Genomic DNA, 12096 nt, shown 5'->3' with positions numbered 1-12096 from the left:
TCGGGTGGCATCGTTCGGATCCGCGTGCATCGTCCAGTTTTGCGTGGCATTGTTGCAGCTGTCTGTGATGTCATGGCCTTCTATATAGGCACTACCCTGGCACGCCTATGTCAGTTCTTTTCCTTCCATGCCAGTTAAGCGCAGATCGGGAAAGAGCTACTCTTTTTTTGACGGTTTTGTAGAAGATTTTTTCGAATGGTCTGAGCAATGTCTTCGAGAAAGACTGGAATTAAACCATGTGGTGCTTGTCATCGCACCATGTCAGTTACAGATCCACACCAGGTGTGTCTCGGGTGCCTTGAAAAGGACCACGATTCGAAGTTGTGTTCTGTCGGGCCATGGCTCCGAAGGCCTTGAGAGAGATAGAGATCTCCTAAGCTTCTAGCGGCCCTGAAGCTGTCTTCGGTTAGCACGAATCTGAGGAGATCACGGTCCCCCGCTAGGAGGAGGTCGCTTCACCGTTCTAGGAGCCCCAAGTCATCTTCCTCACATTCGAGGTTTTTGGTGCTTTCAGGTAAGGCACCAAAAGAAGAAGTCCAAGTGGACTTTGACTTCAGCACGCCTGTCGGCAGACGAGGCATCAAGGGAACGTCGACGTTCTAAGTGCAGCTCACTGGAGCCGTCGCTAGGGCCGAATCCACGTCTTCCCCCTTTTCCGGGGACCGGAGCGACCCCCGCTCAAATCAAAGAATTATACGAAGCTATGCGCCTCGTTTTTGAGCGGGCAGCACTGTCGGGTGGGTCAGCAGGAGCCCCATCGGATTCGATGTCAGTGGCTTCGGCCTCTGCACTGTTGGGGACCCTCCGGGATCTGATAGCGGATCCGAACTGGCGCCGGTTTCTCACAGTTGACTTCCTACGACGCCGAGCCAGATGTCGACACTCCCTCCACCACTGGTGATGTAGCCCCATGCTCATTACGGATGTTCTGGGGCCGGAACGATGTCGTACGATGCCGATTCCAACCTTGGCGGTGCCGATTAGGGCCAGATCAGTGCCTGAGGCTTATTCAGAGCAGCCAGGCACCGGAGAGGAGTGGGAGGGAGAACCCTTTAGAATATGGATTGGAGCATGAACAGGACTGGTATGAAGATCTAGGGGAAGCCAGTGGATTGGATGCTGACATGCTCTCTCCTCCCGCTGTGGCTATGGAGGAGGGTGCTTCTTAAGCCATGGTGGTGCGTAGGGCAGCTAAGGGCTTGGACCTAGACTTGCCTATGGTGCCAATCAGGACTAATCTCCTGACAGAGGTGCTTCATTGTTACACCAGAGCCGATATTACCCTTCAATGAAGCCCTCACAGATGTCCTTCTGGAAACATGGTCCAAATCCAGCACAGGGGCTTCTGTGAATAGGGCAGTCGGACACTGCCATAGACCGGCTCCAAACTACCCTAGTTTCCTCACCCAACACCACACCCCGGAGAGCTTGGTGATCCAAGCCTCCACTTCCCGTGCTGCGTTCCCTTCCATCCCTCCAGATTGGGAATCCAAGAGGATGGACCAACTTGGAAAGAAGATGTTTTCTTCCTCCAGCTGGCATTGAGGTCAGTAAACACCTCTTGCCTATTGGGCCGTTTTTCCCATACTTTATGGGATACAGTGGCACAGGTGCTGCCCCAGGTTGCGGAGGGCATATTGAACACTCTCAGCCAGGCTGTCAAGGATGGGAGAGGTGCAGCCAAGTTCACCATCAGGTGTGGCTTGGACACGACCAACTCGCTGGGCAGGTCGATTTCTTCGACAGTGGCCCTCTGTCGCCACGCCTGGCTACGTTCTACTGGCTTTTCGGGAATGTCCAGTTGAGTTTGATGGACATATGTTTTGATGGCTTTTGTCTTTTTGGTGAGAAGGCAGACTCTGCACTTGAGAGGTTCAAGGATTCTCGAGCGATGGCCAGATCCTTGAGCCTTTCAGTGCTGGCCCGTCAGCAGTCTGTCTTCAGTCCTTTTCGAGGCTTCGTAAGGGGCGCGGAACCACGCCACCCTCCTCCGGCTTCACAGCATCCGGTGCGAGGACAAGGTCGTGGTACCTTCAGACCCAGAGGGTTTAGCCAGAGGTCGGCCACCACCCAGCCCCCCTCTTCCGCAGCACCCAATCCCTCCTAGTATGGTTCTACAAGACCATTTCTGTCCAGTTAGAGGGAGGATTCAATTTCATCTCCCTCACTGGCGGTCCATAACATCAGAAAGATGAGTCTTGCAGATCATACAGAAGGGTTATTCCCTCCCCTTCCAGTCTTTCTCTCCATGTAGGAAGTTGGCTCTGTATATACTGTCTCAAAGTGAGAGATAGTGTGCACAGAGTCCAAGGGTTCCCCTTAGCGGTTGATAGTGGCAATAATAGATAATACCAGTGCTCTATTTGTGGTATTGTGGTCGATACATGCTGCAGCCCTTAGAGACCTTCCCTTGCCACAGGGCCCTTGGTACCAGGGGTACCATTTACAAGGGACTTACCTGTGTGCCAAGGCTGTGCCAATTGTACAGTTTAGGGAAAGAACACTGGTGCTGGAGCCTGGTTAGCAGTGTCCCAGCACACTTTCAATCATAACTAGCATCAACAAAAGGCAACCATTTAGGGGGTAACCATGCCAACAGTGGCATTTTCCTACACTCCATCTATCCCTCCAGTAAAAGAATGACTGGTGGAGGATCATTTGATCTTACTCCGTGAGGAAGTTATGGCTCTCTTAGCCAAGGGAGCCATAGTAAATTTCCCAATGCCAGAAGTAGGCAGTGGTTGTTATTCCCGCTACTTTCTGATTCCCAAAAAGAACAAGGACCTTCGCCCTATCCTGGATTTAAGGGACGTCAATCTCTTCCTCAAAAAGGAGAAATTCAAGGTGCTCACTCTTGCGCAGGTCTTGTCTGCCCTACACCAAGGAGACTGGATGGTAGCTTTGGACTTGCAGGATGCGTACTTTCACAGCCCCCTTCTGCCCGCCCACAGACGTTATTTGCGGTTCGAGGTGGGCCACAAGCACTTTCAATTTACCGTGCTGCCCTTCGGTCTCACCAGTGCCCCTCAGGTGTTCACCAAAGTGATGGCGGTGGTGGCAGCTCATCTGCGCAGGCTAGGGATTTCAGTCTTTCCCTACCTAGACAACTGGCTGTTGAAGGCTCCGGCGCACCAGGCTCTCGTCACCCACCTTCAGAATACAGCAGACCTGCATTCGCTGGGGTTTCTGAAGTCACACCTGACTCCCTGTCAGAAGCTCCCTTTCATCAGAGCTGTTCTGGACACAGTGCAGTTTCCGGCCTATCCTCCCGAGCAGCGAGTCCAGGATATTCAGGTTATGATACCGATGTTTCGGCCTCTATCTTGGATTTTGGTGAGACAGACTCTGAGGCTGTTGGGACTCATCACTTCCTGCATCCTATCAGTCAAACATGCCAGATGGCATATGAGGGCTCTGCACTGGGACCTGAAGTTTCAATGGGGGCACAGCATCAGGGAAATCTTACCAACATGGTTCAGATCTCAGAGGGAACTGCAAAGGATCTGCCATGGTGGTTAGTGAACTGCGATTGGGTCGAAGGCAGACTCCTGTACCTTCCCCAACCAGATCTTACAGTAGTGATGGATGCGTCACTTCTGGGATGGGGCAACCATCTGGGAGAGGTGGAGATCAGGGTCTTCTGGTCTCTGGCGGAATCAGAGCTCCATATCAACTTATAGGAGCTCCGGGTGACCTGGCTAGCATTAAAGGTATTTCTTCCTGTTGTGAAAGGGAAGATAGTGCTGGTGTTCACGGACAACACTACTACAATGTTGTACTGCAACAAGCAGGGCGGTGTGGGGTCGTGGACCCTTTGTCAAGAAGCTCTACGTCTTTGGACATTGCTGGAACAGCAGGGCATAGCCCTGGTGGTTCAACACCTGGCAGGTTCTTTGAACGTCAGAGCCGACGAACTCAGCTAGCGATGCTTAGCGGATCACGAATGGTGTCTCCATTCAGAGGTGGCGCAACAACTCTTTCAGCACTGGGGAGAGCCATGGATAGATCTTTTCACCTCCAAAGTGAACGCGCAATTTCAGCAGTATTGGGCATTGGAGTTTCCAAGGCGGGTATCGCTAGTCGACGCTTTTCGTCGCAAGTGGAGCTCAGGCCTCCTGTACACCTTTCTGCCCATACCACTTCTGCCCGGAGTTCCCAAGAAAATCAATAACGACGGGGCCCAAGTAATCCTAGTGGCTCCGGACGGGGCACGAAGAGTCTGATATCCAGAGCTTCTCAAAATGAGCGTCAATCCTCCAATCAGGTTGCCTCCTCTGGAGGATCTTCTGTCGCAGTGGCAGGGGAAGGTTCTCCACCTGAACCTATCAACTCTGTGACTTCATGCGTGGAGATTGAGTAGGTGCAATTAATGGTTTATGACCTCCTTCCTGAAGTCTGTAATGTCATTCTGGCAGCCAGGCGTCCCTATACTAAGACGGTTTACGCCTGCCGTTGGTGAGGTTTAGTATTATATTGTACAGAGAGGTCTATTGATCCTCTGGCTTCTTCTCTTTCTAATATCCTTCTTTTTATTCTGACACACACCCAACAGGGTTCCTCCCTATGGACTCTTAAGGGCTATCTTTCTGCCTTATCGGCTTTTCTTCGCTTGCCTGATCAACAGTCTTTGTTTAAGTCTCCTATTGTACAGAGATTCTTAAAAGGGCTTGTACATATGTTTCCACCTACGCCTTTTGTTATGCCCCAGTGGGACCTTAATCTAGTACTTACTTTTCTTATATGTGCTCCTTTTGAGCCTTTACATAATTGTCCTCCCGGGCTGCTCACTATCAAAACAGCCTTCTTAGTGGCGATCACATCTGCCAGGAGAGTAAGTGAGATGCAGGCTTTGTCATCAAAACCACCATATCTCACAATATAGCCTGATAAGGTAGTCCCCAGAACTCGTGCCTCTTTCCTCCCCAAGATGGTGACCCCTTTCCACCTGGGTCAGAACATCACCCTGCCCACCTTCTTTGCTCCACTGAATCCCTCTAAAGAAGAGGAGCGTCTCCACCGTCTGGACCCAAAAAGAGTGTTGTTGTTCTACCTTGACTGCACAAAAGAGTTCTGGGTGGACGACCAACTCTTTGTGGGGTACGTTGGAGCAAAGAAGAGTCGGGCAGTCCAGAAACTAACCATTTTGCACTGGGTTGTTTTCTGTATTAAAATCTGCTACGCATGGGTAAGAAGCAGCCTCCTGAGGGCTTGAGAGCTCACTCTACAAGGGGGAAAGCCGCTACCACGGCGTTAGCTAGAGGCATGCCGGTACTAGACATCTGCCAGGATGCAACGTGGGCGTCCTTGCACACGTGCGCAAGACATTATTACCTGGATAGCCAGGTGAGAAGAGAGGGGCATTTTGCTCACTCGGTCCTACAGGACTTCCTGATGGGAAGTATATCTTCGCAGCCCACCGCCAGGAGGTTATAGTTTGGGTATCTATTCTAAGGTAAGGAATCTGCAGGTAGAAGTCCCTATCAGATAAACAAGTTACTTATCTTCGGTAACAAATTAACTGGTAGAGACTCTATCTAGCTGCAGATTCCTTATACCCACCCAATCCTCCCCGCTCTGCGTATATGTATTATGTTTTTCAGATTTTTACCCTTTCTCTAGGGCATGTCTTTTTGCTCAGACAATCGGAGAAAAAAATTGGTTCTTTCATGACTGTGCTTCTGGCGTGGGAAGTTGTGGAAAAGAACTGACGTACTCGCGCCGGGGTGGTTCTTGTATAGAAGGCCATGACGTCACAGACGGCTTCAACGACGCCATGCTGAGCCGGACGACGCACACGGATCTGTACGACGCCACCCGAAGGCATGCACAGGTACTGCTGAACAGAAAAATTCCAGATTCGAAGCTGACACCAGGGACTTCTAAGGTAAGAAATCTGCAGCTAGATAGTCTCCACCAGATAATACGTTACCGAAGGTAAGTAACTGGTTTGTTGCTGCTAATGTGCTACATTTTATTTTTCATTATTGTTTAATGCCTTAATACACTAAGCTTTGTTGGTTTGCTAAATAAGGAGCATCTAATCGTGGTACATATAAATGAGTGTTGTTACTTCAGTGTTGTCCATATTGTTACAATTATTACATGAAATAACTGTTTGCTAGTGACATGCATCAACATTTTTCTGCTTTTTCTTATATAAAACTGTGCTAGTTAAGTGTTTTTTTTTTTTGTAGGTGTTGTTTCAGAAATGGAAAATCTAGTACAACGCCGTATTTATCCTTTTCTACTCATGGTGGTATTTTTGATGGGAATTCTCTCCTTCCAAATCCGACAGTTCAAACGCCTTTACGAACATATTAAAAATGACAAGTGAGTACAAGTTTTTTTCCATATTTTTGTGCTTTTTAATGTGCAGTTGCAAAATTGAATAGTTGAATAAAATCACTGTGTACAGTCAGATTGTCTTGTAGGCCAGTGGTTCCCATCCTATGGTCCGGGGATTCCAATAATGATTCAGTGGGGGTCCCCGGTTCCAGTAATAACATGGGGTTCCAGAGACGTCAAAAGGTTGGGAACCTCTGTTGTAGGCTTTGTACGCATTAATGTGAAAATGTGGCTTTAGGCGACCACTAGTTTAAGGTCTGTAGACTCCCTGCATCCTCCCCATTCCCACCACCTCTTCAAATTATTTATGTCAAATTGTCCTTTTCTTGGATTATCACTTTGTACAAAACCATCTCATGTTGCCCAAATAATAAAAAAAAGTTCTGATGGATACTTCTAATCGCAAATTTCTTATCTTGTGATACCCACAGACTCTAGATTATATCCTAGGAACTTGCTAAATAATTGCCTTGCATAACTGGAAGAGACTTCCAGTCGGGTTACTGCTGGTGGAACCATCTCTGACTGCGCCTTTCAACCCCCTCCTATGGCCACCCCTCCTTTTTCTGTTTTTTTGACCACCTGGTGGTGAGAGGCTTTGTGCTCTCTGTGGCCAGAAACAAAGCCTGTCCGTGGTGGAGGTGCTTCATACCTTGCCCATGCAAGAACTGTAGCTCTTGGCTCAAGCCTTGTGTTACAGTGCCCCAGGCCATTCCAGCTATTGGAGTTGCCTGCTCCCTGGACAAAGCCCCACTTTGGGAGGTAAGCCCAGCTGGAAAATTAGGGAAAACAGGGAGGAGTGGCCACCCTAGCTATGGCCACCTCTAAGGTGGCCGGAGCGGAGGTGAACCTCTCCCTGCAGAATCCTCCATCTTGGTTTGGAGGACAGCGACCAATAGGGTTAAGAATGTGCACCCTTCCCTAAAGGAAGTTGGCACAGGAAGGGTGTAGCCATTGGCTACTGCCCTCAGACCCCAGTAAGGCCCCTAAATCTAGTATTTAAGGGCTCACCTGAACCCAGCTCACCAGATTCCTGGCGACCTGACAAGAAGAAGGACTGCATAGCTGAAACCCCCAGCAGAGAAGAAGGAAGATGACAGTTGACTTGTCCCCAGCCCTACCGGCCTGTCTCCTGCTTCAAATAACCTGTACAAGCACAGCGACGCATCCAACGGGACCAGTGGCCTCTGCCAAGCTCCATAGGACTGCCCTGCACCTAAAAGGACTAAGAACTCCCGTGGGCAGTGCCCCAGTCAAAAGAAGCAACAACCAAGGGCTCCAAACCCACTCCGAATGCGTGAGTCCTGACCACTCTGCACCAACCCCCACGTACCATGTCCAGGTGGCCCAACCAGCTAGAGAGGGTCCCCAGGCGATTCTGAGCAAGTGCCTACTCTGGGTTGAACTCTCCACAACGACGTCTGCAGAGGGAATCCCGAGGACCCCCTGACCGCAAAAACTCCGGACGAAGATATCCAACACCTAAAGACAGAGAGCACCCGCAGTCCCAAGCCTTTGGAGAACCCGACCTCCGGTGTAGCAACGTTCAGCAGGCGTCCCTCCTCCCTGTCCAGCCTGTGGTTTGCCTGAGACGACCTCCTCGACTGCAGCCTCTGAATGACCCATGGGGCCCCTCATAGAGAATCATTGGAGACCCGACACCTCGCATCCGGCCGCCCCAGCGGCGCTGAGGGTGAATGTTTGGTGACTACCTGTGGCCCCCCCAGTGCTCCTCTAAACCTCCCCCAGGTCTGCCTCCGAAGACGCGGGTACTTACCTGCCTACAGATCTGAAACTGAGTGCCCCCAGTCTCCATGGGAGCCCATGTTAATTTTGCCTGCACTTTGACCTCTGCACCTAACCAGCCCTGTGTGCTGGTGGTGGGTGTTTGGGGTTACCTTGAACCCCCAACCTGTGGACTTCCTAATTCCCAGAGACTGGAACTGTACGTGTTGTACTTACCTACAAATCAGTCTAACTCTTCATCCCCCCAGGAACTGTTTCTGAAAAAAAAAAACGCACTGTCAACTTTTAAAACAGTTAATTGCTAATATTTAAAAAAAACGGTATAACTTACCGATTTCAAACAAAGTACTGTCGATACATGTGTGAAATACGAAACTATTGAAGTACTTACCGGCAACTTGAATCTTGTGGTTCTAAAAACAAATTAAGAAAATATATTTTTGCTATATAAAAAACACTGGTCTGGAGTTAAGTCATTGAATATGTGCTTCTTCTATTGCTTGTGTGTTTACAACAAATGCTTTGCACTACCCTCTGATAAGCTTAACTGCTTGACCACACTACCACAAAAGAGAGCATTAGTATTATCTACTTCAGCCTCTGTTAAGCCTCTGGGGAATCCCTGGACACTATATCTCATTTTGATATAGTATATACAGAGCCAGCTTCCTACAGAGAAACTTTCTTTAAATTATAAGTTCTCTGACCAAGATAATGACGCTTCCCACCCGCACATTGACAAAAACCTCTTTTTGGTCCTATAGGATGCCAGTGGTCTTGATACTTCTCTGAACACTGGTCTCCAGTCTCCTACTTCTAGCCTGTCTGCTGAAGAGTCTGACTGCTTTGCAATGGTCATAAGAACAGCATGGGTTTTAAACCTACAACTGCCTACTCCGGGGGTCAAGAGCAGTATTTTAACCAAGAAACTGCAGCCAAGGCAGACCTCACAGGATCTTCTTCTGTCTTTCAGTGAAGCTCTTTCAAGCACACTTCTGGGCATGTGGGTAAGCCAGGATCTTGGCCACCAGTTAACAGACAAATAGCCATTTGGCATAGGTCTGCCCCAGGGAATCCGGCTTTTCTTCTCCTATAGAGCCCAACACCATAGAGAGACTAGTAGTCTAACCCTCCTCCAGCAGGCTCAACCCTAGGGCATTTCTGATCGTCACACCAGACATAGAGTTGAAACGCATGGAGACGTTTGCAAAACATGTTCTCCTTAGATGACATCCGGTAACTCCAGCTGCTTTCTCGGACGCCATTTGAATGTGTTATGGGACATGCTGGCCAACATCTTGCCAGCGGTCCCAGGCGACCTTCTGACCATCCTACAGCATACAGTACAAGTTAGTCAGGATGCAGTGAAATAAGTCATCTGTTTCGGCCTGGACATTACCCATTGCTTGGGCAGGGCAGGGGGTACCAGCATGGTGCTTCAGCGGCATACTTGAATTTTCTAGAGACAAGATGGACATAGTCCTGAAGCTCTTTACGGAGAGCAAAGGAATGGTCCACTCCCTTAGACTGGCACCATCTATGCAGCAGTTTCCCCAAAAATGTCACCCCTTTTAAGGTTTCGGAATAGTGTCTCAGCTGAGGCCATGACTTTTGAAACAGAGGTTGGGGATCTGACCACTAGCATCCAGGCTATCCGGGCCAAGGAACAATCAAAATCACATTGACTCCTTCACAGAGGGTACCTTTCATTTGCCCTATCTGCATATGTTGTTATTCTGTGCGTTCTCTCCACCTCAGCAATTCCAGGACATGTGGGCTATGAGACCAATGTTTCAGCACTTGACCTGGGCATCAGTGAGAGTGGCTCTGAGGCATATTGGTCTTATGGCCTCCACTATCTCCCTTCTGGGCCACGTCAGGTGACACATCCAAGCTTTGCAGTGGGATCTGAAGTCTGACTAGGCTCAGCACCAAGGGTAACTTTTGGATTCCATACAGGTGTCAAGGGAGTCTGCAAAAGAAATGCAGTGAAGGCTGTTGGACAGCAATTGGACGGTTGGCAGACCCTTCTCCCCAGCCCACCCAGAGCTAATGGTTGTGACAGATATTTTGTTGCTGGGTTAGGAAGATTATCTGAGAGAGGCTGAGATCAAAGGAATAAGGTCTCCGGCAGGCTCCTGCCTCCATATTGTAATTGCATTTATATAGCGCTTACTACTCCTGATGAGGCGTTGAAGCGCTTGGTGAGTAGCACTCTACACCAGAACACAAGAAGGATTAGTAGTGAATTAGTATAGGGAAATATGAGATTATTTTGAGCAGTAGACATGTTAATCTGTTAGTTAACTTGAAAAAGGGATAGTGAAGGGATAGAAGAGGGAAGGCTCTGCATTTATATAGTGCTTACTACCCCTGACGAAGTGTCAAAAGCGTTTTTTGGGAAGTAGCACACTACTCCGGAACTCAAAAAGGATTAGTGGGCTTGTAGCTTTACATGTGAGAGTAGTCTTGCAGCAGAGTTCTGAATCCATTGTAGTCTTTTCATAGTTGTTAAAGATGATCTGCTTTATTGGCGTATTAAAGTTTAGACAGAGCAAGAGAGATAGCCTAGACCTTGTGTGGAAATCCCAGGTGGGGGAAGATGTGTTGCAGAGTTTATCAACTTGTTGGTGTTGTAGTTGATTCAATTAGCGCTGAAAGACTTCCTTCACATCCCTTGGGGAACGGGAGCAGGGTCTCGCAGACGGCACCACCACCATGGGGTACTGCAACAGACAGGATGGAGTGGGGTAATGGTCCGTCTGCCAGTAGATTCAACCTCTGTAACTGGTTGAATCATCTCGGCATTTCCCTGGTAATGCAGCGCCAGACTCACAGGGGCAATACACTACCCAAACCCAGTCTCTGAAACTGCAGCAAAATCACTTTAATTTCTCCTTGGCGGTGCACAGTTGCCCGGTGGGAGGTCGGGTAACCTTTTACCTCCCTGGATGGCAGAGCTTCAGCTCTTACCACTTGTCCATACTCTGGAGAAGCTCGAGATCTATTGGTCAAGGGAGCAACCAAGAGTGTTCCAGCATCAGAAATTGGGATTGGTTGTTACTCCTTTTACTTTCTGGTCTGAAAAAAGGATGGAGGCCTTTGCCTTATCCTGGATCTTCACTCTCTGAACCTCTTCCTTCATAAGGACAAGTTCAAAATTCTAGCACTGGCTCATGTCCTATCTGCCCAGGATCTAGGCAACTGGATAGTTGTGCTGGAATTGCTAGATGTATAGTTTCACATCTTTATCTTAGTCTCACAAGCATTATCTGCTGTTTTAGGTAAGCCACGAGCACTTTGAGTGCTCTGTGCTCCCTTTTAGTGTTACCAGTGCACTTTGGGTATTCACTAAGGTCATGGTGGTGACAGCGGCCCTCTGTGGGGGTTGGGAATACCAGTCTTCTCACACCTCGACGGCTGGTTACTGTAGGCGGGCTCACTCAGACAGTCATAGGCCATTTCCAGACCTTGGCCGAACTACTGACATTGTTGGACTCTTTCATCAACGTGTTGAAGTCACACCTGATTCATCCACAACAGCTCCCTTTCATTATAGTCATCCCTATACCTCAACGAGTCCAGGACACACGGGCTATGATCCCAATGTTTGAGCCCTTATTCTGGATTTTATTGAGAGCAACTCAGAGGCTTCTAGGCCTCTTGGCCCCTTGTATCTTGCTTGTGGACCGAGGCAAGTGGCACATGCGGGCTCTGCAGGTGGATCTGATGTGTCAGTGCACTCAGTGACAACTGAACCTTTCAAAGATAGGAGATGAGAAGCACCTCCACCCAGTACAGGCTTTATCCTTGGCCACAGAGTAACAAAGGCACTCACCCCATGTGGCCAGAAACTCGTCTGGTTGTGTGTAGGAGGCTGGCCTGGCTTGTAGTGGGTACCAAGGGGTACTTACACCTTGCACCAGGTCCAGGTTTCCCTTATTAGTGTAGAGGGGTGTCTAGCAGCTTAGGCTGATAGAAAAGGTAGCTTAGCAGAGCAGCTTA

General features: G+C 49.0%; 1 protein-coding gene across 1 annotated transcript in view; it reads left to right on the top strand.

Moving 5' to 3' along the window:
* Positions 1–12096, top strand: part of MARCHF6 (membrane associated ring-CH-type finger 6) — a 1058737-nt gene that overhangs the window by 1016516 nt on the left and 30125 nt on the right. Inside the window, exon 25 of the mRNA XM_069219690.1 lies at positions 6195–6330. Coding sequence (XP_069075791.1) covers positions 6195–6330 — 136 coding nt within the window. The remainder of the gene's footprint in view (positions 1–6194; positions 6331–12096) is intronic.

This window comes from Pleurodeles waltl, chromosome 2_2 (assembly GCF_031143425.1).
Source record: "Pleurodeles waltl isolate 20211129_DDA chromosome 2_2, aPleWal1.hap1.20221129, whole genome shotgun sequence".
Taxonomy (NCBI): Eukaryota; Metazoa; Chordata; class Amphibia; order Caudata; family Salamandridae; genus Pleurodeles; species Pleurodeles waltl.
Note: the sequence above shows the minus strand (reverse complement) of the source record. Positions and strands in the feature narration are given on the sequence as shown.